Below are 27,825 nucleotides of genomic sequence, written 5' to 3'. Positions count from 1 at the left end.
TGATTAACGTCGGTTGCGAACCAAACTAACAGTAGGCAAAATCGTTTTTCCCAAGATGTCGAGGGTGGATATATGGGCCCCTTTCGCTCCTGGTATTATGGGCCCCGTAAAATCAATCAGATTTTATGGGACCATTCACAAATATTGCTACTCGTTATGTTTCAGATGCCTCGAAGACATATTGTACCACCAAAAAAATCGAAACGGCAATCGTGGGACAAAGCAAATATGTAAAATGCTATTGTAGCTACTAAAGAGAAAAAAATGCGGTTAAAAAAGCGGTTAAATTGTACTGTCCCTCGTTCTACGCTCCAAAGGCTTTCACGAATCGATAAACCGGTCGAAGAAATAGTTAATATTAAAATGGTCCGTCCACCGGTTTTACCACAGGGACTAGAGGACGAACTGGTTAAACACTCCAGGCAAATGCCGGGATGGTTCCTCTGAAAGGGCACGGCCGACTTCCTTCCCCATCCTTCCCTACTCCGATGAGACCGATGACCACGCTGTCTGGTCTCCTTCCTCCAACCAACCAACCAACCAACCAACGAACTGGTTAAATATCTTCTCATTATGGAATCCAAATTCTACAGCCTTACCAGAAATGACGTCAGGCGCATGGCCTACCAGCTTTGCACAAGAAATCCATTTGTAAAGGGCGAAGTTTCTGGTCGAACTTGGTTTGACCATTTTATGTCAGGGCATAAAAATATTCTGTCTATTTTGAAGCCATCCGCAACTTCGATTTCACGTGCTAATGAGGTTAATAAACCAGCTGTCGACAATTTCTTCAGTTTACTTGAAGCTGCGTTCAGTAACTACAAATATCCTGCAGACAGAGTTTTTAATGTAACCGGCCGCTGGTGGCCGAGCGGTTCTAGGCGCTTCAGTCTGGAACCGCTCGATCACTACGGTCGCAGGTTCGAATCCTGCCTCGGGCATGGATGTGTGTGAAGTCCTTAGGTTAGTTAGGTTTAATTAGTTCTAAGTTCTAGGGGACTGATGACCTCAGATGTTAAGTCCCATAGTGGTCATAGTCATTTGAACGATTTTAATGTGGACGAGTAAAAAAATGGCTCTGAGCACTATGGGACTTAACTGCTGAGGTCATCAGTCCCCTAGAACTTAAAACTACTTAAACCTCACTAACCTAAGGACATCACACACATCCATGCCCGAGGCAGGATTCGAACCTGCGACCGTAGCGGTCGCGCGGTTCCAGACTGTACAGCCTAGAACCGCTCGACCACCCCAGCCAGCAGACGAGTCAGGTCTTAGTGTCGTTCAAAGAAAAATTTCTCGTGTCATCTGTCTGAGGGGAAAAAGGCAAGTTGGTGCATTGTCTGCAGCTGAAAGAGGATCACTTGTAACGTGTAAAAAGATGCTTATGTGTGTGACTATTGTGAATAGACTATGCATAGGCTGTGAAAAATCATCCCACCAGTAGACTAATTAACACTGTTCAGAGTGAATCTTTCTTTCATTATACACAAAAATTAAGTAAAATTTTTTCAAATTTTTGTTTCTTTTTATTTCAAACTACCTTGGGGCCCATATTACCAGCACAAATGCTTGACGCAACAAAATGCAGACTATCAGGAAAAATAAAATTTTGTTTTAACTATTAAAAAGTTGAACCAAAACATGTAACTATTTGCAGGACATACTAGAGAAAGGCTTTGTTAATTTCAGGTGATTATACTAAAAAGGTGTTACATGAAAAAAACAAAGTGGGGACCCATTTATCCACCTTTACCTCTACAATTGCCTATTTTTGTCATACGTGTCCAGTGATTTGACCACCTTGCTAAATATTCAACGCATTTTCATTTCATCAAGCCAAATTGGCGCTGATTAGGCCTGTGAAGCTTCCTGAGAGCATGATCAATCAAGGACGAGTCTATGGCGTCCCCTACTGTAGAAAAATAGTGATGTTACAAAAATATTTTATACAGTATCTGTTAAACGTATTTGGAGAAATATTAAGTATCTTAGCTAATATTAAGCAGTCAGTATCAGGTAAATCATTTTCAAGTACAAGTTAAAACAGTTGCGTTTAACTTTAAAGTTAAAGTTCCGGCAATGCAATGAGTAAACGCCCAGCTATATACGTTCACTTTGTTCTTGCAGATGTTTTGTAGGTTTCTCGACGTCACAATTTAAGGAAATACACTTGAACAGAAACATCTGGTTTATCAATGAGGCAAGTTTACTATGCGATACACATGAATAACTTGGAAGCTGACCTTTACCTGTTTCTTTAATGGTTTCTTCTATTTTAATTATATACGTGAATGTTACACTAAACGCTACTCTTCCTGAGCATGAAAAGTAACAATTTTCACTTAATGCAAGCAATCGGCCAGAGCAGACGATAATACATCCTACTGAGATGAACGCCACAACCAGGAAGAGTACAGAGATAAGCTGAAAGCTTGAAGGTGTAAGTAGCCTCTTCATATGTTTGTATGTTGGCAGCACTGTAGACTGTAATTAATCTCGCTGACAGCTCTCTGCGCCCTCGGTAAGAGACTTTGTGGCTGGACGGTCTTACAGTTAACAGTTAGCGAGCGGACAGCTTGGACATGTGCCCTGCGTGGAGTCTGTGTTGGTAGGACATGCATTGTAAAATGAAGATGGCTGTAGTTGGTAATGTTTAGGTAGTGGAGTTATTGACGACTATATAATTTTTGGAACTGGATATCACATGAATGAGGTAAAATCTGCTAAATACATTGTTTGCTCTTCAACAAAATCTTTCTCTTGCTAAACATATGCCTCCTAATATTTAGAGCCTCGTAGTAGTAGTAGTAGTAGTAGTAGTAGTAGTAGTAGTAGTAGTAGTAGTAGTAGTAGTAGTAGTAGTAGTAGTAGTAGTTGTGGTCTTCAGTCTTGAGACTGGTTTGATGCAACTCTCCATGCTACTCTATCCCGTGCAAGCTTCTTCATCTCCCAGTACCTACTGCAGCCTACATCCTTCTGAATCTGCTTAGTGTATTCATCTCTTGGCCTCCCTCTACGATTCTTGCCCTCCACGCTGCCCTCCAATACTAAATTTGTGATCCCTTGGTGCCTCAGAACATGTCCTACCAACCGATCCCTTCTTCTAGTCAAGTTGTGCCACAAACTTCTCTTCTCCCCAATCCTATTCAATACTTCATTAGTTTTGTGATCTACCCATCTAATCTTCAGCATTATTCTGTAGCATCACATTTCGAAAGCTTCTATTCTCTCCTTGTCCAAACTATTTATCGTCCATGTTTCACTTCCATACATGGCTACACCCCATACAAATACTTTCAAAAATGACTTCCTGACACTTAAATCAATACTCGATGTTAACAAATTTCTCTTCTTCAGAAACGCTTTCCTTGCCATTGCCAGTCTACATTTTATATCCTCTCTACTTCGACCATCATCAGTTATTTTGCTCCCCAAATAGCAAAACTCCTTTACTACTTTAAGTGTCTCATTTCCTAATCTAATTCCCTCAGCATCACCCGACTTTATTCGACTACATTCCATTATCCTCGTTTTGCTTTTGTTGATGTTCATCTTATATCCTCCTTTCAAGACACTATCTATTCCGTTCAACTGCTCTTCCAAGTCCTTTGCTGTCTCTGACAGAATTACAATGTCATCGGCGAACCTCAAAGTTTTTATTTCTTCTCCATGGATTTTAATACCTACTCCGAATTTTTCTTTTGTTTCCTTTACTGCTTGCTCAATATACAGATTGAATAACATCGGGGAGAGACTACAACCCTGTCTCACTCCCTTCCCAACCACTGCTTCCTTTTCATACCCCTCGACCCTTATAACTGTCATCTGATTTCTGTACCAATTGTAAATAGTCTTTTGCTCCCTGTATTTTACCCCTGAAACCTTCAGAATTTGAAAGAGTATTCCAGCTAACATTGTCAAAAGCTTTCTCTAAGTCTACAAATGCTAGAAATGTAGGTTTGGCTTTTCTTAATATAGCTTCTAAGATAAGTCGTAAGGTCAGTATTGCCTCACGTGTTCCATCATTTCTGCGGAATCCAAACTGATCTTCTCCGAGGTCGGCTTCTACCAGTTTTTCCATTCGTCTGTAAAGAATTCGCGTTAGTATTTTGCAGCTGTGACTTATTAAATTGATAGTTCGGTAGTTTTCACATCTGTCAACACCTGCTTTCTTTGGGATTGGAATTATTGTATTCTTCTTGAAGTCTGAGGGTATTTCGCCTGTTTCATACATCTTGCTCACCAGATGGTAGAGTTTTGTCAGGACTGGCTCTCCCAAGGCCGTCAGTAGTTCTAATTGAATGTTGTCTACTCCGGGGGTCTTGTTTCGACTCATGTCTTTCAGTGCCCTGTCAAATTCTTCACGCAGTATCGTATCTCCCATTTCATCTTCATCTACATCCTCTTTAGTAGTTAGAATCCTTCATTTCACTGGTTGTAGTTGCTGCTTGCTGTGGAAATTAGCGTACGTCATTGTGGGCCGTGAGTCCTCCACTCGGAGAAGTTCGGCCGCCGAGGGGAAGTGCTTATTGCATTCGACGCCACATTGGGCGACTTGCGCGTCGGAGATGAAATGATGATGAGGACAACACAACACCCAGTCCCTGAGCGGAGAAATCTCTTGTCCCAGTCGGGAATCGAACCCGACCCCCTTGGCGTGGCGTGGCATTCCTCCCCACTGACCACTCATCTAACGGGGGCGGACGCTGTTTGTTGTAATTGCTGTAGTTCGTGTTATGAAGAATATCTGTGAGCTAAGAGACTTATGAAAAAGTATGGGTTATTGTTAGGATTTCTTCCAATTCAGGGACATTCTTTTGTGTTAATTATTTGAAGTCATGTTGTCATTTTAGAGCAGTCAGATTGCGTTGCGCTTGTATATTGTGGATAATGAATGAATAGGTTAAGTTTGGGTAGCCTTTGTCAGGGAAAATCCTGTAGGTCAGTGTTGAAATGATAAAAATAAGTAACTAGACAGTAGGTTCACTTGCACTCAGCCGTTTATGTAAACACGAAGTTTCACCTACTCAGTTATTTCAGTTTAAGACTCAAACAAATGAAATTTCCTGGCATATTAAAACTGTCTGCCCGACCGAGACTTGAACTCGGGACCTTTGCCTTTCGCGGGCAAGTGCTCTACCGTCTGAGCTATCGAAGCACGACTCGCACACGGTCTCACAGCTTTACTTCTGCCAGTATCTCGTCTCCTACGTTCCAAACTTTACAGAAGCTCTCCTGCGAACCTTGCAGAACTAGCACTCCCGAAAGAAAGGATATTGCGGAGACATGGCTTAACCACAGCCTTGGGGATGTTTCCAGAATGAGATTTTCACTCTGCAGCGGAGTGTGCGCTGATATGAGTCGTGCTTCGGTATCTCAGACGGTAGAGCACTTGACCGCGAAAGGCAAAGGTCCCGAGTTCGAGTCTAGGTCGGGCACACAGTTTTAATCTGCCAGGAAGTTTCATATCAGCGCACACTCCGTTGCAGAGTGAAAATCTCATTCTTCAAACAAATGAGTTTCACCTGTCGACCCTTAGGCGAGGATACTTAACAGGAATCTTCGTTGTTTGAATAATTAGGGCATGATTAGAAATTAGTTATTGTTTACTGCTAGCGCGTAATTTCCTTTGTAGCTGTAGTTCCTTATTGTTGTACTGTATTGTAATGAGCAAAGCAGCTATGGCATCCATGTGGATTTGCACTAAGTATCTTGCAGTCGCTTTTACAACTAATTGAACACTGATTATTTTCAGTGCTATTTCAGTGTCTCCCTGTTTTTGCTTTTGAAACCTTTTTTGTGTGTTATTGTGTTAGATAGTGCGATAATCATGGCGAGTGAAAAGCGTAAAACCAGGCTGCAAAGTAAAGTGAGAAATGACAGTGACGACGAGCGTAGCTTGTTAGCATCACCTGGTAACGAACTGACAAATGTTCAAGATGATAATTTGGTAACAGTGCGTAGGGACATGGACCAGGTAGTAAGTAATGGGGTAGAAACTGAAACAATCAGTGAACAGGGAACTATTGTCGATCGATCAATCGGTAACAGTTCGCTTCAGGAATGCGAAATAACAGAAAAAAAATGTTGCAAATACCGTAGATTCAGGTTTTGCGTCAATGCACTTTTCTCAATTAACTCAAGACACACTCTCTGCTTTTCAAAATAAGAATTTACCGGTGCAAACGCACTGACGAAAAACACAAAGGAACACCTTATAGTCACTAATGCATTGTTAGTGCAATTAATTAAAAAATTTGATCAAACAGAGAAATACAGCAACACTTAAAAAGTCAGACATACATGATGAAATTAAACGAACACTTGAACAAACACGTGAAGATTTAACGACTGAGGTACTCAAAATCGAGTCGATATATCAAAACATTTCTGAAGATATAAAACACAAATTTGTGATCATTTTGAGCCTACTTTTTCGCGACGTGGAAACACATTACAGAAACATGAAGCAGCCATAAAAGAACGGCAGGCTAAAACTGACACTGTTTCATCTAGCGATACGGTCGTGCATCTTGTAAAAAAATCAGGAAAACTTAAAGGACACGGTAGGTACGATTACGACACAAAAATGGACATGTTAAAACTTGGCCCAGAAAAACACTCGGAGGAAATCAGCACATTATCGGAAAAAGTAGCCGAACTATCGGATCGGTTAACAAATTTATCTACAAAGGTAGATGATGATTGCAATGATACAAGACCGGTAGCCTTTACTGACGCAGAGGAGTACGAGGAAATTAGGAAATTCAAACATTCAGAAACAAATCAATACGCAACACAAAAGAGAAATGCGAGAAGTACAAGATCAGTTGACACAGGTGATACAAAAACTACATATTTCAAAGGATACACGAACGCCGTCACGGGAAGAGGGATTTAGAAATACGGAAAATTCACAAAGTAATAATATATGGTATTTCGGAGATTTTGAAAGGATTCTGCAGGTTGCACCGAGCCTTGAGATAGAACCTTCGACACTACGTAAGAGTGACAGATTTGCAACTCAGTGTCACGATGACTTTGACTATAAGCTCTTCATCACAACGCGTAAATTTAAAACATTCAAGAATTCTAGTAATGACATCCATCCACAAGCTTGGCTTCATGAATTTTCTCATTGTTTGCCTCCTAATTGCTCATTAGAGTATAGATTAGAATTTGTGTGTGGCTATTCAGAAAATGAAGCAGGTGTAAGAATGTGATCCGTTATTCGCGACTGTCACAGTGAAGGAGATTTTTATCATGCCTTCCTTTCTGCATATTGGTCTCAAGCTACCCAATATTGAGTAAAACGCAGTATTATAATGATGAAACATTTCGAACAGTCTGAATTTTCCAGCCACGTGAAATATTTTGAAGATATGTTACACAAGAATCAGTATTTGTCAAACCTGTACAGCCCCTTGAAACTTATTCATATTTGCTTAATTAAGTTGCCTGAATACTTAAGACACATTATTTTGGCTGGACGTTGTAAAGATTATATCGAAGCTTTACAGGGATTTTTGCAAGAATTGGAAATCGACACACAGTCGCATGATTTGAAAACAGGAAAATGACAACAATTGCAGGTCATATCCATCACAATTTCGTGACAACAGGAATAATAACTGGACATGACAAGGCTACTGTTATAACGCAAATCGTGGCCAAAACAGACATCACCCATATGACCACCATTGGCAGAATAACAATAGTTACAGAGAAAGATCACATTCCCGTGGTAATGACTACGACAGAGACAACCGTAGAAATAGAAAATGTGGGAACCAGAATAATTATTATCAAGGGGGACAAAATGACTTCAGACGCAACAGTCCACCTCGTAAATACGATTCTGGGAGAAATTCTCCAGCACGTAATCGACAAGAAGAAATCAGAGAAATTATCGACAAGACGACATACGCTATAGTCATGGCAACAGCACCGAATTTATTCAGAACTGGCGTGATTCAAATAGGGGCAGGGCCGTATCGACAAGCTGATATTGTAGAAATTTTACCTCCAAACCCCAGTAGCGATACTCGACAGCAGAGAGATAACAGACAATGACTCATACCGCAGGCAAGCACAAAACTTATGAAGCTGACGATGTAGCTACCGTGACTATCAACTGCGTGAAAATGGAAGACATTAGGGACATTTTACTCCAGGAATACGACATGAAGCAGAGAAATACTGCATATCCTGTTATTCACATCACAAAAAATGACATAAAAATTTACGGCAGTACTTGACTCCGGCAGTCCTATTTCGGTAATGAGTGAAACAGCTTTCAGTAAATGCAACAAATCGAACGAGTGCCCCACACTTCCTTTACGTAAGATTGAATTACAAGGTGAAATTTTTGGAAAAAGTGTAGATCTACGCCAACAAACTAACTTACAATTCTTTTCTCAAAGCCACAGATTTATTATGAATTTTCTTATTGTTCCATTATTGTCGATGGAGACTATATTAGGTGTAGACTTTTTGAATGAGTATAAAGCAATTTTAAACTTTCACGGTGCTGAAATAAATTTAGAGAAAGAAGGTAAGTCAATAGAGTTGAAATTTGAAGATTTGCTTTCAAACCATGACGAGGAAATCAGTCGGCTTTACCTTTTGTCAGATCAGTTTGGAACTTCCGATGGAATTTCGTACTAATAATCACTTTGCAAGTACTGACAGGGATGATATTGATGACGTATTAGATACTAACGTCTTAATTCAGAAAACATACAAACAATTGAGAACTATAATGACACTGATAGGCAGGATCTTTTTGGCGTCTTACAAGCACATTCCACAGTTTTTACTCACAAAACAGGAACAATTAAAGGATTTCAATACAAATTTCGTGTTTGTGAGCATACTACATTTTGTGTAAGACCGTATAATTGCGGCACATTATAGGGACCATGTTAGAACGGAAATACTATATATTCTAATAATTTCCGGGTATGCAGCTGGATCCCGTCGACATTCTGCCACGATATTTCGGCCCAGAGACGTCCGGCCATCATCAGGTGAGTACACAACTACACAGTAGTTGTGTACTCACCTGATGATGGCCGAACGTCTCTGGGCCGAAATATCGTGGCAGAATGTCGACGGGATCCAGCTGCATACCCGGAAATTATTAGAAGAAGAAATACGCCGGGAAAATTTCAGAAGTCACAATGCTATATACGCCTGACGAGGGCATTACTGAAGCACCAGTATGCTCGTACGATAATCTATTACATGTTGTTGAGAAGAAAAACGGATCTTTCAGGCTCGTCTTAGATTCCAGACAAATAAATCCCATAATCATTCCTGAAACAGACTGCATGGGGGCTTATTTAAATAAATGAAAATAATTTTAATTTTTAGTAGCTGACTGTCCGGTTTCGCACTCTCGTAAACGGTTGGACCTGACTAGTTTTAGTACGCAATCTGACTGCATAGAATAACAACAAAGAATGAAAGAAAATTTCCGTTAATACAATTAAGTCCCCAGCAACTATAAAACCTACGAAACCAAAGCACAAGTGTAACTGTTCTGTGTGTGGAAGTGTGATTCACCGTACACATCTGGCACGGTTCTTCCTCAATAAGACAAGATACACTCCTGGAAATGGAAAAAAGAACACATTGACACCGGTGTGTCAGACCCACCATACTTGCTCCGGACACTGCGAGAGGGCTGTACAGGCAATGATCACACGCACGGCACAGCGGACACACCAGGAACCGCGGTGTTGGCCGTCGAATGGCGCTAGCTGCGCAGCATTTGTGCACCGCCGCCGTCAGTGTCAGCCAGTTTGCCGTGGCATACGGAGCACCATCGCAATATTTAACACTGGTAGCATGCCGCGACAGCGTGGACGTGAACCGTATGTGCAGTTGACGGACTTTGAGCGAGGGCGTATAGTGGGCATGCGGGAGGCCGGGTGGACGTACCGCCGAATTGCTCAACACGTGGGGCGTGAGGTCTCCACAGTACATCGATGTTGTCGCCAGTGGTCGGCGGAAGGTGCACGTGCCCGTTGACCTGGGACCGGACCGCAGCGACGCACGGATGCACGCCAAGACCGTAGGATCCTACGCAGTGCCGTAGGGGACCGCACCGCCACTTCCCAGCAAATTAGGGACACTGTTGCTCCTGGGGTATCGGCGAGGACCATTCGCAACCGTCTCCATGAAGCTGGGCTACGGTCCCGCACACCGTTAGGCCGTCTTCCGCTCACGCCCCAACATCGTGCAGCCCGCCTCCAGTGGTGTCGCGACAGGCGTGAATGGAGGGACGAATGGAGACGTGTCGTCTTCAGAGATGAGAGTCGCTTCTGCCTTGGTGCCAATGATGGTCGTATGCGTGTTTGGCGCCGTGCAGGTGAGCGCCTCAATCAGGACTGCATACGACCGAGGCACACAGGGCCAACACCCGGCATCATGGTGTGGGGAGCGATCTCCTACACTGGCCGTACACCACTGGTGATCGTCGAGGGGACACTGAATAGTGCACGGTACATCCAAACCGTCATCGAACCCATCGTTCTACCATTCCTAGACCGGCAAGGGAACTTGCTGTTCCAACAGGACAATGCACGTCCGCATGTATCCCGTGCCACCCAACGTGCTCTAGAAGGTGTAAGTCAACTACCCTGGCCAGCAAGATCTCCGGATCTGTCCCCCATTGAGCATGTTTGGGACTGGATGAAGCGTCGTCTCACGCGGTCTGCACGTCCAGCACGAACGCTGGTCCAACTGAGGCGCCAGGTGGAAATGGCATGGCAAGCCGTTCCACAGGACTACATCCAGCATCTCTACGATCGTCTCCATGGGAGAATAGCAGCCTGCATTGCTGCGAAAGGTGGATATACACTGTACTAGTGCCGACATTGTGCATGCTCTGTTGCCTATGTCTATGTGCCTGTGGTTCTGTCAGTGTGATCATGTGATGTATCTGACCCCAGGAATGTGTCAATAAAGTTTCCCCTTCCTGGGACAATGAATTCACGGTGTTCTTATTTCAATTTCCAGGAGTGTATTTTAAATACCATTGATACTGAAGTAATTAAAAAAAAATAAACAGAAATACTATAATTGCACATCGAAACCAGAAATACAGTCTAAAACAAGAACACGAGCCAAATGCTTTGTTGACTGAACCTGTGACCAAGGGGCATTATTGTTTAACACAGTTTAAATAAAAAAAATAAGAATTTTCTTTTACCTTTATATATCTTGACGAAAAGTACTCTGATCATTACAATATCTCCATTCGAACAGCATCTGGTGTCTAGCCCATCAAAACATTTGCACACAACATGGCCTCAAATAGTACAGGTATCAACATCCTCTCTCCAAAGCACTAACTACCACCACATCTCAACAACGACAGACTACTGCTACTTCTCAACAACGACAGACTACTGCTACTTCTCAACAAGCACTGCCAGTGGAGGCGGCAGAATAAAACTCTTTGGCGCAATCTCTGGCGCTGTGGCTCAGTGTAGCCACCTTTCAAGACATGCCGCAAACGTTGGAAGAACTTCTTTAAAATTTCAATGGTGTAAAAGTGTTGTATTCTATTGATCTCAGATCCAGTTTTTATCAAATTGAACTTCTTCTTTGTTTCGGCGTTTGTTATCGATTTCGGAAACTTCCTTTCGGTTTGAACATTTCTTCGGCAGCATTCATTCGTGGGCTAAATTCCATATTATCTGAGTTCTTAAAACGACACATCACCTCATACGTGGAAGATATTTTAATAGCAGAAGCTTCTTGGCACCGACATAATCGTATCATCAGCAGTTTATGTATTTTTGCTGAATCTGGAATTTCAGTTAACTTGGAAAAATCTGAATTCGGTAGGAAAAAGGGGAAGCTTTGAGTCACATTATTGCTTCTGAGGGCAATCAACCGGATCCTGAAAAGTTGGAAGCAATCAGAGCCATTCCTGTTCCATCCGCAAAAAGACAAGTTCGCAGTTTTCTAGGTCTCGTGAATTTCTACCGTCGTATCCAGAATATACAAATTATAGTAATTCCAAAGCTTTGTTCACTCACTTGCAAAAACACTATTAGGAACTGGGACGAACAGGCACTGTTTGAATTTGATTCTTTGAAAGAAGCACTACTTAACGCGCCAATCTTAGCTCACCCCGATCTGTCACAAGATTTCTGCCTTAGCACGGATTCTTCTAAAGTTGGTCTTGGTGTCCATTTATTTCAAGAAGCCATAGAAAATGACCATTACTGTTCAGAAAACCATCGCATTTGCTAGTCACGTGCTAACAAAATCTGAGAAATTATTCCATCACTGAACTGGAAGCTGTAGCTATCTTTTGGGCATTTGACAAATATCGTTTCTTTCTTTCTGGCAAACATACAAAAGTTTATAGTGATAATTGAGCATTACAATTTCTTGTTGTGGTGGTCTTCAATCCTGATCTGGTTTGATGCAGCTCTCCATGCTACTCTATCCTGTTCAAGCTTCATCTCCCAGTACCTACTGCAGCCTACATCCTTCTGAATCTGCTTAGTGTATTCATCTCTTGGTCTCCCTCTACGATTTTTACCCTCCACTCTGCCCTCCAATACTAAATTGGTGATCTCTTGATGCCTCAGAACATGTCCTACCAACCGATCCCTTCTTCTAGTCAAGTTGTGCCACAAACTTGTCTTCTCCCCAATCCTATTCAGTACCTCCTCATTAATTGTGTGATCTACCCATCTAATCTTTAGCGTTCTTCTGTAGCACCACATTTCGAAAGCTTCTATTCTCATCATGTCCAAACTACTTATCGTCCATGTTTCACTTCCGTACATGGCTACACTCCATACAAATACTTTCAGAAACGACTTCCTGACACTTAAATCTATAGTAGATGTTAACAAATTTCTCTTCTTCAGAAACGCTTTCCTTGCCATTGCCAGTCTAAATTTTATATCCTCTCCACTTCGATCATCATCAGTTATTTTGCTCCCCAAATAGCAAAACTCCTTTACTACTTTAAGTGTCTCATTTCCTAATCTAATTACCTCAGCATCACCCGACGTAGTTCGACTACATTCCATTATTCTCGTTTTGCTTTTGTTGATGTTGATGTTCATCTTATATCCTCCTTTCAAGACGCTATCCATTCCGTTCAACTTCTCTTCCAAGTCCTTTGCAGTCTCTGACAGAATTACAATGTCATCGGCGAACCTTAAAGTTTTTATTTCTTTTCCATGGATTTTAATACCTACTCGGAATTTTTCTTTTGTTTCTTTCACTGCTTGCTTAATATATAGATTGAACAACATCGGGGAGAGGCTACAACCCCGTCTCACTCCCTTCCCAACCACTGCTTCCATTTCATGCCCCTCGACTCTTATAACTGCCATCTGGTTTCTGTACAAATTGTAAATAGCCTTTCGCTCCCTGTATTTTACCCCTGCCACCTTTAGAATTTGAAAGAGTATTCCAGTCAACATTGCCAAAAGCTTTCTCTAAGTCTACAAATGCTAGAAACGTAGGTTTGCCTTACCTTAATCTTCCTTCTAAGATAAGTCGTAAGATCAGTATTGCCTCACGTGTTCCAATATTTCAATGGAATCCAAACTGATCTCCCCCGAGTTCGGCTTCTAATAGTTTTTCCATTCGTCTGTAAAGAATTCGCGTTAGTATTTTGCAGCCGTGACTTATTAAACTGATAGTTCGGTAATTTTCACATCTGTCAACGCCTGCTTTCTTTGGGATTGGAATTATTATATTCTTCTTGAAGTCTGAGGATATTTCGCCTGTCTCATACATTTTGCTCACCAGATGGTAGAGTTTTGTCAGGACTGGCTCTCCCAAGGCTGTCAGTAGTTCTAATGGAATGTTGTGTACTCCCAGGGCCTTGTTTCGACTTAGGTCTCTCAGTGCTCTATCAAACTCTTCACGCAGTATATCTCCCATTTCATCTTCATCTACATCCTCTTCCATTTCTATAAAATTGTCCTCAAGTACATCGCCCTTGTATAGACCCTCTATATAATACTTCCACCTCTCTGCTTTCCCTTCTTTGCTTAGAACTGGGTTTCCATCTGAGCTCTTGATATTCATACAAGTGGTTCTCTTTTCTCCAAATGTCTCTTTAATTTTCGTGTAGGCAGTATCTATCTTATCCCTAGTCAGATAAGCTTCTACATCCTTACATTTGTCCTCTAGCCATGCCTGCTTAGCCATTTTGCACTTCCTGTCAATCTCATTTTTGAGACGTTTGTATTCCTTTTTGCCTGCTTCATGTACTGCATTTTTTATATTTTCTCCTTTCGTCAGTTAAATTCAATATTTCTTCTGTTACCCAAGGTTTTCTAGTAGCCCTCGGTTTTTTACCTACTTGATCCTCTTCTGCCTTCACTACTTCATCCCTCAAAGCTACCCATTCTTCTTCTACTGTATTTCTTTCTCCCATTCCTGTCAATTGTTCCCTTATGCTCTCCCTGAAACTCTGTACAACCTCTGGTTTAGTCAGTTTATCCAGGTCCCATCTCCTTAGATTCCCACCTTTTTGCAGTTTCTTCAGTTTTAATCTGCAGTTCATAACCAATAGATTGTGGTCAGTCCACATCTGCCCCTGGAAATGTATTACAGTTTACAACCTGGTTCCTAAATCTCTGTCTTACCATTATATAATCTATCTGAAACCTGTCAGTATCTCCAGGCATCTTCCATGCATACAGCCTTCTTTTATGATTCTTGAACTAAGTGTTAGCTATGATTAAGTTGTGCTCTGTGTAAAATTCCACCAGGCGACTTCTTCTTTGATTTCTTAACCCCAATCCATATTCACCTACTACGTTTCCTTCTCTTCCTTTTCCAACTATCGAATTCCAGTCACCCATGACTATTAAATTTTCGTCTCCCTTCACTATCTGAATAATTTCTTTTATTTAATCATACATTTCTTCAATTTCTTCGTCATCTGCAGAGCTAGTAGGCATATAGACTTGTACTACTGTCGTAGGCGTGGGCTTCGTGTCTATCTTGGGCATAACAATGCGTTCGCTGTGCTGTTTGTAGTAGCTTACCCGCATTCCTATTTTTTTATTCATTATTAAACCTACTCCTGCATTACCCCTATTTGATTTTGTGTTTATAATCCTGTAGTCACCTGACCAGAAGTCTTGTTCTTTCTGCCACCGGACTTCACTAATTCCCACTATATCCAACTTTAACCTATCCATTTCCCTTTTTAAATTTTCTAACCTACCTGCCCGATTAAGGTATCTGACATTCCACGCTCCGATCCGTAGAACGCTAGTTTTCTTTCTCCTGATAACGACGTCCTCTTGAGTAGTCCCCGCCCGGAGATCCGAATGGGGGGACTATTTTACCTCCGGAATATTTTACCCAAGAGGACGCCATCATCATTTATCCATACAGTAAAAAGCTGCATGCCCTCGGGAAAAAATTACGGCCGGAGTTTTCCCTTGCTTTCAGCCGTTCGCAGTACCAGCACAGCAAGGCTGCTTTGGTTAGTGTTACAAGGCCAGATCAGTCAATCATCCAGACTGTTGCCTCTGCAACTACTGAAAAGGCTGCTGCCCCTCTTCAAGAACCATACGTTTGTCTGGCCTCTCAACAGATACCCCTCCGTTGTGGTTGCACCTATGGTACGTCTATCTGTATCGCTGAGGCACGCAAGCCTCCCCACCAACGGATAGGTCTATGGTTCATGGGGGGAGGTACAATTTCTTATCTCTTCAAAATTAAATCCTAACAGGTTGAAAAGTGGGGCATATATTTAGCAAAAATTCCGCTTCACAATAATCTGCATTCCTGGCATGGAAAACATCGTTGCGGACGCACTGTCACGTGCACCGGTGGCCTTGAGAAAAACAACACAGAAGCTAACCTAGAGAAAAATTTCAGTATTCTTTACATTCAAAAAGTAGCCTTTGAAAACTTGGTCACTGCATCTTTAAAGGACATTGCTCACGAGCAAGACAAGGCTGCTGTTTGGAAAGATATTAAAAGTAAATTGTATGAAAAGACACACACGGAGATTCGTCATTATCTGGTTAGAAACAACATACTTTTCAAACGTTTAACTGTTGATGACGAACTATGGGTACTTTGCATTCCTGACGATATTGTCAATAAGCTCATCTGGTACATTCATTTCAGCTACGAACGTTTTGGTCCACGAAAATGTTAACATATTCTTCGGACGACTTATTTTAACAACATGGAAAAGAGAATTAGGAGAGTCTTGTCTATTTGAAAACTTCGTCAAAAAGCTAAACCATCTAACATCTAACATCTCACATCGTACTCCATCGTTTTGCATTATTCCTACTAGATTAAAAAAATTAGCTGCTGTTGATTCTATGGGAACTCTTGTTAAAACATTGAATGGATTTTCGTACGTTGAACTTACTTCAGAATTGGATTCTTTCACACTGTTACGCAAAGTGTTACGTTCTGTATCCGACGCCTTTGTTAAAAATTTCTAACGTGAAGTCGGATACGTTGCCAATGTCATTTCCGATAACGGACCACTGCTGTTTGGTCACGCATGCTTCGGAATCGTAAAATCAAACATGTTTTTATTTCATTGTACTCTCCACATTGTAATCCGTCTGTACGAGTTATGAAAGAAATCAATAAGCTTTGCAGGAAGCATCAGTATTGGGACAGATACTTACTTCAAAATGTACTGAATGAAATGCCTCATGACTCCACTGCTTTACAACCTATTCTAGTACTGAAGAATGAAGGACCTCCGAACAGAATCAGAGAGCTTGTACCTTTTCCGAGTACACGTAAACTTCGACATAAAGACATAATTGATTTGGCTATTAAAAATATAATTTCTGCTGCAGGAAGGAGAAAACTACACGGTAAGACAAATGCAAAGAAACTACACAATGGTCAAAACGTTCTCTTTAAAGCCCATTCATTGTTACATAAGAAGAAACATTTGCACCACAAATTCTTTCTGATAAACAATGAACCTTACAGATTCGACGTATACTGCATGATAACTGCGTTGGAAACTACGTACTAAGATAAGTAAAGGATTACACCACATTTCTCGTGTAAAACCGTTAATTGAGAAATAATTAGCTTTCTGACTAAGTCTTTGCCATTAAATTTTTCATTTCAAATTACTATTAAGCTTTTTCACATTTAGCATGCAGTTACGTTTTGAAGTTATCTAGTCATGAACCTATGGAACATATTAAGACAGTAATTTTACGAGTTCAATTTTATAGGGAACAGACGGCACAGTCTCATTATGTGTACATTTTTCCTTTTTTGTTGCACGATTACGTCACGACTATAAGGTTCACATTGTTGGAACATATACTACTAATGAGGTTTTACTGCATCATTTGGGTTTAATTGAAAAAAAAAAACATTTTTTATTTAAGGTACTTTCTGAGAGGACACAGATGGCACTGTTTGGTTTGTGTGACAGCTACACGATTATATTACGACCCTATTTGAGTCACACAATTTTCATCATTACTTTTACACTGTATTCGTTTTATGTATGCACAGTCTCACATCAATACGTTACAGTTCAGTACTTTCTAGGCCTCGGCAATGAACGTAATAACTACGACATTCATACGCATAGCACTTCACTTTTGTATATGACAAGGTAAATACATCGATTTCTGGAGAACGTTGCTTATGAACGACGATAACTACGACACTTGGCCCATTTTTACTGTTAAGAAATGACAGAATTTTTCTGACAGCAAGAAGTATAGTTCACCGCTACATGACACGCATTTGAGTGATTAGTTTTTGAACTTGGAATATTTTTAGAAATATTTTCGAACTACAATGATACAGAGGTTTTTCAGTGATACATTTGATTCTGCGGTTTTAATCTGTAAGATCTAAGGTATAATTACTATCCCTCATGTGGGGACGCCTACTTTGTGTGCCACGCGTGTGGCAAGCACAAAGAGCCCCTAGCTAATACGGTACTTGTTTATACAGTTTTATACATCGGTACCATATTTCTCTAACACAAAATTACACAGCTATCTCGCCATTTAACAAAGAGAAATAAACATTTTTTACTACGTTACTGACACGTGTCTAGGTAATTACACAATTGGATTACTTCGTATTTATGAAACTGTACTTTGTCTGCATTTTGTGAACTGTTCACTTATATTTTCAGAATCATTGTGATACTGTGAGAGGTATTAGTGATGTATATTGTATGGGATCATGATTTTTGAAGTACGTCTGAGACCAGAGAGCGCTATTTTTAGAATTGTTGAGATTATTGAAGGAAGCAACGACGATTTTGAGATTTCACTGATTTGTTGTCGTCGTCGTCGTCGTCGTCGTCGTCGTCGGCGGCGGCGGCGGCGGCGGCGGCGGCGGCGGCGGCGGCGGCGGCGGTCCTGAGACTGGTTTGATGCAGCTCTCCATGCTACTCTACCCTGTGCAAGCTTCTGCATCTCCCAGTACTTACTGCAACCTACATCCTTCTGAATCTGCTTAGTGTATTCACCTCTTGGTCTCCCTCTACGATTTTTACCCTCCACGCTGCCCTCCAATGCTAAATTTGTGATCCCTTTATGCCTCAGAACATGTCCTACCAACCGATCTCTTCGTCTAGTCAAGTTGTGCCACAAACTTGTCTTCTCCCCAATTCTATTCAGTACCTCCTCATTAGTTATGTGATCTACCCATCTAATCTTCAGCATTCGTCTGTAGCACCACATTTCGAAAGCTTCTATTCTCTTCTTGTCCAAACTATTTATTGTCCATGTTTCACTTCCATACATGGCTACACTCCATACAAATACTTTCAGAAACGACTTCCTGACATTTAAATCTATACTAGATGTTAACAAATTTCTCTTCTTCAGAAACGCTTTCCTTGCCATCGCCAGTCTACATTTTATATCCGACCATCATCAGTTATTTCGCTTCCCAAATAGCAAAACTCCTTTACTACTTTGTCTCATTTCCTAATCTAATACCCTTAGCATCACCCGTCTTATTTCGACTGCATTCCATTATCCTCGTTTTGCTTTTGTTGATGTTCATCTTATATCCTCCTTTCAAGACACTGTCCATTCCGTTCAACTGCTCTTCCACGTCCTTTGCTGTCTCTGACAGCATTACAATGTCATCGGCGAACCTAAAGGTTTTTATTTCTTCTCCATGGATTTTAATACCTACTCCGAATTTTTCTTTTGTTTCCTTTACTACTTGCTCAGTATACAGATTGAATAACATCGGGGACAGGCTACAACCCTGTCTTATTCCCTTCCCAACTACGGCTTCCCTTTCATGCCCCTCGACTCTTTATAACTGCCATTTTGTTTCTGTACAAATTGTAAATAGCCTTTCGCTGCCTGTATTTTACCCCTGCCATCTTTAGAATTTGAAAGAGAGTATTCCAGTCAACATGTATTATGATGATATTATATAACACATCGTCGTCGTAATGACATCGAGATATGATTATGATCAATACGAAAAGTGGTTGTATATGTGAATGTGAGTACCAGAATGCCGATGGAAATTTTTGGTCACTGTTATTGATGAGATTTCGTTTCTACACACTTCTTCCGTAATTTATCGACCTGTGTAATTTTTTTATTTGTAAGAAACTGTCATTGCTGTCGTCGGTATTTTGGTAAAGAGTATATGTGACCTTGATGTAATGCTCTGCTCTGCTGAGCTGCGCGATAGCCTCCTTGGCATTAACCAATTGTGTTGCCTGTCAACTTTAATGGTGTCGCTTCAGCCACTTTTAAGCTCACTGCACTCCCGCAAGCACTCGCACAGCTGTAGAAAAGAGAGGCCGTTGACCTCACTATTAACATTTCTTTGCAGAATACACCACAAACACCGAGCGACGTGGCGCAGTGGTTAGCACACTGGACTCGCATTCGGGAGGACGACGGTTCAATCCGGCGTCCGGCCATCCTGATTTAGGTTTTCCGTGATTTCCCTAAATCGCTCCAGGGCAAACACCGGGATGGTTCCTTTGAAAGGGCACGGCCGACTTTCTTCCCCGTACTTCCCTAATCCGATGAGGCCGATGATCTCGCTGTTTGGTCTCTTCCATCAAAGAATCCAATCCAGTCCACGCCACAAACACGACACACACTATCACTTGTAAACATATGATTACACTTTGGAGTTTGTACTTTGTACTACTTACTGAATTGCTTATCAATTGATGAGAAATATTCTTACCTTTACACACCTGATTATGACAAGTGTCTCTCTTCGCGAGTGAGAGAATTTCTACTGACTTATTAAATGCCACATTGCTGTTGAATGATGTTTTTAAGAGGGTAAGTCAATTATTATCGGCAATTTATTTTTGAAGTACTGTCGTTTTACGTTGATGACGCATGCTTTGTCTATTTGTTGCTATATTTTTGCACTTTTCAAGCTGCTAGGTTAGTTTCATTATCGCTGCTGCGCTGTTAACTATGGCTGTTTTGCTGTCTATTTGCACCACAGAAGAGCAACGTTCGTTGTGGTTGGAAGACATATCAGGGGCTGAAATTCATCGAAGACTTTCGGTACGGTACGGTACGGGAACAGTGTTTTGCCACAGTGGAGTGTCTACGAATGGATTGAAAAATTCCGAAATGGTCGCACAAGTGTTACGCACGATGAAGGAGACGGACGACCGTTTACCACAACAAATGAAGAAGCCATTGAGCATTCACATGAAATGATTCTCTTAGACGATTAACTATTGACAAAGTGGCACATTGGCTGCAAATTAGTCACGGTTCTGCCTACGAAATCATCCAGAACAGACTTGGGTTTCATAAAGTTTGTGCAAGATGCGTCCCAAAACAACTCACACAGTTGCATAAACACTTGGACATCTGCAAAAAACGTTTGGATCGCTATGGTAACGAAGGGGACAACTTCTTAGACAGGATCATTACTGGTGGCGAAACATGGATCCATCACTACGAGCTGTAGAGTAAACGGTACAGTATGGAATGGCAACATCCAAATTCGCCATGCAAGAAAAAGTTGAAGACCCAACCGTCTGCAGGAAAACTGATGCTTACGGTTTTTTGGGATGCACAAGGTCCAGTACTGGAACATTATAGGGAAAGGGACAAACAAATAAACAATGTACCTTACAGTGAGAGGCTTACTGCCAGGCTAAAGCTGCAATTTGAAGCCAACGCCGAGGATTGCTGTCAAAAGGTGTTGTGTTGTGTTGTTGCGCGACAATGCCCGTCCGCATACTACTGCCCACACTGCTGAAACTCTCCATAAACTCAAATTAGAAGTACTGGATCATCCTCCATATAGTCCCGATCTTGCCCCCTTCTATCACTTGTTTGGTCCACTCAAATAGGCATTAAGGGGCCGTCTGTTTGCCTCGGACGAAGCAGTGAAAGAAGTGGTGCATTCCTGGCTCGCAGCTCAACCAAGAACCTTCTTTTATAAGGGCATCAGGAAGCTTGTATAACGATGGGCCAAGTGCGTTGAAATGCAAGGAGACTACGTCGAAAAATGATGATCTTGTAAGTTTCCTATTTTTTTTTACAATAAAATTTTATAACTACTTTGTGAATAATAAATGACTTACCCTCATATGTTTTGCTTTGTACATAATTGTTTATTTTATTTGATATCCGGTTCCTAGCTGCGCTACGGCATTGATTTTATAAAATTAAATACATATGCTAATGTGGACACTTTCTGTCAACAGAGTTATTAAATAAGAATTTTATGATCCACATTTTTGAAAAAAAGAGCACTTGGAAAGGAAAGAACAATAGGAAGCTGAAGGAACTAGTAACAGGAACTGCATACATAATTTTCTTTTCAAGCGATTGGTAATTTTTTGTTAGAGTAAGTTGCTGAGGTGCACCACTGTAGTGTTAAGATGTAACATAGAATCATTGTATTTTGCTGTGGCCTTCTCCACCAGACATCACAGCGCCTAGAGTATCAGCAACCAAACTGACAGCCTGCAGCCGCGGGTTGCCCACTTCGCAGGCACACTGAAGCACTACACAACTAACAGGCAATATTGATGAACGGCCACAACACCACCACCACAGCAAAGACACCAGCAGCCACCTGGGGGCCACTACGGCCCACATAAACATCAGGAAGAGGTCGCTGCAGATCCCGGAACTATTTTCACACGTCAAACCACGTGATAGAAAATAGTTCCAACGTACTCATCCGCCGAAGTGCTATGAAGGCCGGCGCTCTGCCGCACATCGGCAGTTCATCGACCGCCAGCAGACGTGGATAGCTGCCGCCCCGACAGCCCAGCTTGGATCTTCTCGCTGATCTCTGGATTAGGCTTGGTATATTGAAGAAGTCTCTGGCGGAGACTAGTAGGAAATTATTTCAGTTGTTTTCTGTATTATTCTTGTATGTAGTTGTGATTCGAAGACGGATCACTGTTTTGTGTTGGTGTTTCACTTGTAGCATTTGGTTTAGTTAATTGAACAGTCCAATAAATTGTTTTCGGACTTTGATCATTAGTTTCTTGTGCTTACGCAGACATATCAGTGGCAACGAGCTGGTTCATAGTTTTCACGCGTTTGTTGCTTGTTCTCCTCTATGGGAGAGGAGATATTCCGGGAATCTATCAGCCCTCTGCACGCGTCCTCGCGCTTTTAGCGAGTATGCGGCAGATGAATGAACCTATTATTCAGCAATTGCAGGCTCTGTCCATTGTCTCCCACGGGTCTCAGGCACCGAGTGCTCCATCCTCCGCTTCCCCACTCGTGCTCATGGGGCTGCGGGCCACACCTCCCGCTTTTCCTAAGTTTGACAAGTCTTTGGTGCCTTGGGGCAATTATGTAGCATGGTTGGAACAACATTTTTTGGGGCATGACGTCTTTGGAGACGTGCAGAGGCACGAGTTTTTTCGTGGCTATGTCGGTCTGGAAATATATCATCTGTTGCAGCAGTTGCACCCCGACACTAGAGCCGCACGCGCTCTCATCGAACAGTTAACTTCGAGTTTGTTGGAGTATTTTGATTCTCAGGTCCACGTGGCAGCTGCCTGTCACAAGTTTCTTTGTTGTCAGAAGCTCCACTCCCAATCTTACAGGGAGTGGATTGCCACACTTAAAGGCCTCTCCTGGGACTGTCGGTTTTTTTGTGGTAACCCCTCATGTAAACAGTCATATGGTTCAGCGCTCATTCGGGACATGCTTCTCGTGCATGATCCGAATGACTCCTGGTGGACTGACCTTCTTAAGTTGAAGGATCCATCGTTGGATACTTGCTTAAATGTTGTCCGTGCTCATGAGCAGTCAACTCGCTCGTCGACCGAGTTGTTTCCCCCTGCGCAGGTCTTTGTTGCACACCCATTGCGGCGCCAGTACGTCACACAGGGGTCTAGCAGGTCCCCCCCGTCTGGACGGACCTCCCCCATTCCTGGATCCAGGGGGTGTAGACCACGTGTCTGTCGCCGCTCACGACTCTCTGGAGGACGACTCCGTCCTTCCGCCACAGATTTCCTTTGTGCAGTCTGTCCTTCTGCCTTCAGCAGCGGCAATCACTCTGACGGTACAGGCTGATGGCGTCCCCCTCCTGTTTCAGGTGGATACAGGGTCTTCTGCCACCATCATCGATGCTGACTCCCACTGTCGTTTGGGTTCCCCACCTCTCTGTCCTTTTCAAGCGGCCCTGCGGAGCTACAGTAATGAAGTCATTAACCTCTAAGGATGGTTCTCTGCTCGGGTCCAATACCGCTCGCATGATGTTCAGGCTTGGGTATTGGTCCTCTCTGCGCCCACGGCCACGAATCTGTTGGGCATGGATCTTTTCCCTTTATTGGGCTTGGAGATCCATGATTCAGAGCCAGTGGTCCAGTCTCTTTCGGCGGGTGACCACCTCCAACAACTGTTGCAGGAATTCTCTGTTTTCTACACACCGTTGAAAGGTGGCTACACTGAGTCACAGCGCCAGAGATTGCGCCAAAGAGTTTTATTCCGCCGCCTCCACTGGCAGTGCTTGTTCAGATGTTGTGGTGGTTAGTGCCTTGCTGAGAGGATGTTGATAACTGTACTATTTGAGGCCATGTTGTGTGCAGTTGTTCTGATGGGCTAGACACCAGATGTTGTTGGACTGGGATGTTGTAATGTTCAGAGTGTACCTTTCGTCAATATATATGAAGGTAAATAAAGTTTTTTTTTTATTTCAAATGTCTTAAACAATTATGCCCCTTGGTCACATCATCAGTATAAATGGTGTTTAAAATATCTTGTCTTATTGACAAAGAACCGTGCCAGATGTGTACGTTGAATCACACTTCCACACACAGAACAGCTACACTTGTGCCTTGTTGTTTCGTAGCTTTCATAGTTGCTGGGGACTTAATTAATTAATTAATTGTGTTACCGGAAATTTCGTTTCATTCTTTGTTGTTGTTCTATGCAGTCAGATTGCGTACTAATATTAGTCAGGGCCAACCGTTTACGAGACTTCGTAGCCGGACATACAGCGACTAAAAATTAAAATTATTTGCATTCTATTTAATTAAGCCCCCATGCACCGTCTCTGGCGGTTTCAGGGATTAAGGCCCAAATCGAACTCCTTCCCTTGGCTGTCCTGAAATTCCATGAGGCTCGATTGGTTCCTTTCGCCCTCCGTGACGAGTTACGGCAGGAGCTTCAACGCCTGGAGGATGAGGGCATCCTCAGCCCCGTTTCCCATAGAGGTAGGGCTATGCCCATCGTTGTTCTTGAGAAACCCAACAGGTTCTTGCGCGTTTGTGGGGATATTAAGGTCACTGTCACTGCCACTGCTCAGTCTGTTATCGGTTCTTACCCCATCCCAAAGGTTGAGGTCATTTTGTCGAAATTGGCTGGTGGCAAGGGGTTTGCCAAAATTGACCTGAGGGATGCGTACCTCCAGTTACCTTTGGATAAGTCATCCAAAGCTGTTTTGGTCATCTCCACTCCTTTTGGGCTTATCCTGGTCGACGCTGGTAGCGGGTTCCCTTATGTCCCCCGCATGACCTCCACGACGTCCTTCCAGACCATCCAAGCACTTTCCCGCATTTTTGCAATTGAGGGTGTTCTGGAGACGCTTGTGACTGACAACGGCCCTCAGTTTACCTCGGCCGAATTCAAGGCTTTTTGCACCACCTTGGGCATCTGCTTTATTCACACCGCTCCTTTCCACCTGGTGTCCAACGGATTGGCCAAACAGTTCGTTCGCACTTTCAAGGTCCAGCTGTCCAAGCTGCGTCCTCTCCACTCCCTGGACGATGCCCTTAATATCTTTGTCTTCCTACCACTCCACTGTCCGAGAGGGGTCTTCCCCGGCCGAAAAGCTTCATGGCAACCCTCATCACTCCGCTTTGTCCCTCCTGCATTCCCGTTCACCCCCCCCCCCCCCCCGGCACCCCCGCACTCACCATGGCCACATTTTTGTCCGCAGGATCCAGTCTGGGCGCTGGTCTTCACCCGCAACCGTTCCCTGTGTGGGTGCCCACCCGGATATCAGCACTCCTTGGTCGGGTGATGGCGACTGTCCTCCTCGACGATGGGTCTGTCTACAGGAAGCATATCAATCTGCCACCTCCGCAGTTGCAGCTGGATCGTGGGGGTGGGGTTGTCCCTCCTGCCCCTGCAGGGCCCCAACCGCACCCGCCGCCGACGCCTCCGACTCCGCACCCGCCGCCGTCTCCGCCATCTCCTGGATCACCGCAGGTGGTCGCTCCTGAGGCGGTCCCTACACCCATGGACGTGGATGCCTTGCCCAGGCCAGGGTTCTTCTCTCCCGCCGACCCGGGGTCGGACGTCGACATGGGCTGGCCGCCCTCTCCGGCCAGTGGGGGTGGGGGGGCGAGGTCTGCTGTGCCCTTCTCCACCAGAAATCACGGCGCGTAGAGTATCAGCAACCAAACTGACAGCCTGCAGCCGCGGGTTGTCCGCTTCGCAGGCACACCGAAGCACTACACAACCGACAGGCAATATTTATGAATGGCCACAACAACAGCAACAACAACGCAAAGACACGAGTGGCCACTAGGGGCCACTACCAGCCCACATAAACATGAGGAAGAGGTCGCTGCAGATCCCAGAACTATTTTCACACGTCAAACCACGTGATGGAAAATAGTTCCGAGGTACTCATCCGCCGAAGCGCTATAAAGGCCGGCGCTCGGCCACACATCGGCAGTTCATCGACCGCCAGCAGACGTGGATAGCTGCTGCCCCGACAGCCCAGCTTCGATCTTCTCGCTGATCTCTGGATTAGGCTCGGTATATCAAAGTCTCCAGCGGAGACTAGTAGGAAATTATTTCAGTTGTTTTCTATATTACTCTTGTATGTAGTTGATTCGAAAATGGATCACTGTTTTGTGTTGGTGTTTTACTTGGAGAATTTGTTTTGGTTAATTGAACAGTCCAATAAATTGTTTTCGGACTTCTGTACAACTTGATTGGAGATGTCTGAACTACTGACGACGCCTTTGGCATAATTGTTTTATTAATCCCCATAGCAGGATGTAATTTTAGATTTTTTTACTTCTGATGAAGGTATAGAGGGTGTTACAAAAAGGTACGCCAAACTTTCAGGAAACATTCCTCACACACAAATTAAGAAAAGATGTTATGTGCACATGTGTCCGGAAACGCTTAATTTCCATGTTAGAGCTCACTTTAGTTTCGTCAGTATGTACTGTACTACCTCGATTCACCGCCAGTTGGCCCAATTGAAGGAAGGTAATGTTCACTTCCGTGCTTGTGTTGACATGCGACTCATTGCTCTACAGTACTAGCATCAAGCACATCAGTAGGTAGCATCAACAGGTTAGTGTTCATCACGAACGTGGTTTAGCAGTCAGTGCAATGTTTACAAATGCGGAGTTGGCAGATGCCCATTTGATGTATGGATTAGCACGGGGCAATAGCCGTGGCGCGGTACGTTTGTATAGAGACAGATTTACAGAACGAAGGTGTCCCATCAGGAAGACGTTCGAAGCAATTGATCGGCGTCTTAGGGAGCACGGAACATTCCAGCCTATGACTCGCGACTAGGGAAGACCTAGAACGACGAGGACACCTGCAATGGACGAGGCAATTCTTCGTGCAGTTGACGATAACCCTAATGTCAGCGTCAGAGAAGTTGCTGCTGTACAAGGTAACGTTGACCACGTCACTGTATGGAGAGTGCTACGGGAGAACCAGTTGTTTCCGTACCACGTACAGCGTGTGCAGGCACTATCAGCAGCTGATTGGCCTCCACGGGTACACTTCTGCGAATGGTTCATCCAACAATGTGCCAATCCTCATTTCAGTGCAAATGTTGTCTTTACGGATGTGGCTTCATTCCAACGTGATCAAATTGTAAATTTTCACAATCAACACGCGTGGGCTGATGAGAATCCGCACGCAATTGTGCAATCACGTCATCAACACAGATTTTCTGTGAACGTCTGGGCAGCCATTGTTGATGTCTTGATTGGGCCCCATGTTCTTCCAACTACGCTCAATAGAGCACGTTATCATGATTTCATACGGGATACTCTACCTGTGCTGCTAGAACATGTGCCTTTACAAGTACGACACAACATGTGGTTCATGCAGGATGGAGCTCCTGCACATTTCAGTCGAAGTGTTCATACACTTCTCAACAACAGATTCGGTGACCGATGAATTGGTAGAGGCGGACCAATTCCATGGCCTCCACGCTCTCCTGACATCAACCCTCTTGACTTTCATTTATGGGGGCATTTGAAAGCTCTTGTCTACCAACCCCGGTACCAAATGTAGAGATTCGTCGTGCTCGTGTTGTGGACGGCTGTGATACAATATGCCATTCTCCAGGGCTGCATCAGCGCATCAGGGATTCCAT

General features: G+C 43.2%; 1 protein-coding gene across 1 annotated transcript; it reads left to right on the top strand.

Moving 5' to 3' along the window:
- The first annotated feature begins 2,580 nt into the window (after nucleotides 1–2,580).
- Nucleotides 2,581–26,344, top strand: LOC126210517 (uncharacterized). Its single transcript, XM_049939763.1, has 2 exons — nucleotides 2,581–2,716; nucleotides 25,405–26,344. Exon 2 carries the CDS (start codon nucleotides 25,488–25,490, stop codon nucleotides 25,854–25,856), a length of 369 nt encoding a protein of 122 aa, XP_049795720.1. The 5' UTR covers nucleotides 2,581–2,716; nucleotides 25,405–25,487; the 3' UTR covers nucleotides 25,857–26,344.
- Nucleotides 26,345–27,825: the final 1,481 nt, after the last annotated feature.

This window comes from Schistocerca nitens, chromosome 10 (assembly GCF_023898315.1).
Source record: "Schistocerca nitens isolate TAMUIC-IGC-003100 chromosome 10, iqSchNite1.1, whole genome shotgun sequence".
Taxonomy (NCBI): Eukaryota; Metazoa; Arthropoda; class Insecta; order Orthoptera; family Acrididae; genus Schistocerca; species Schistocerca nitens.
Note: the sequence above shows the minus strand (reverse complement) of the source record. Positions and strands in the feature narration are given on the sequence as shown.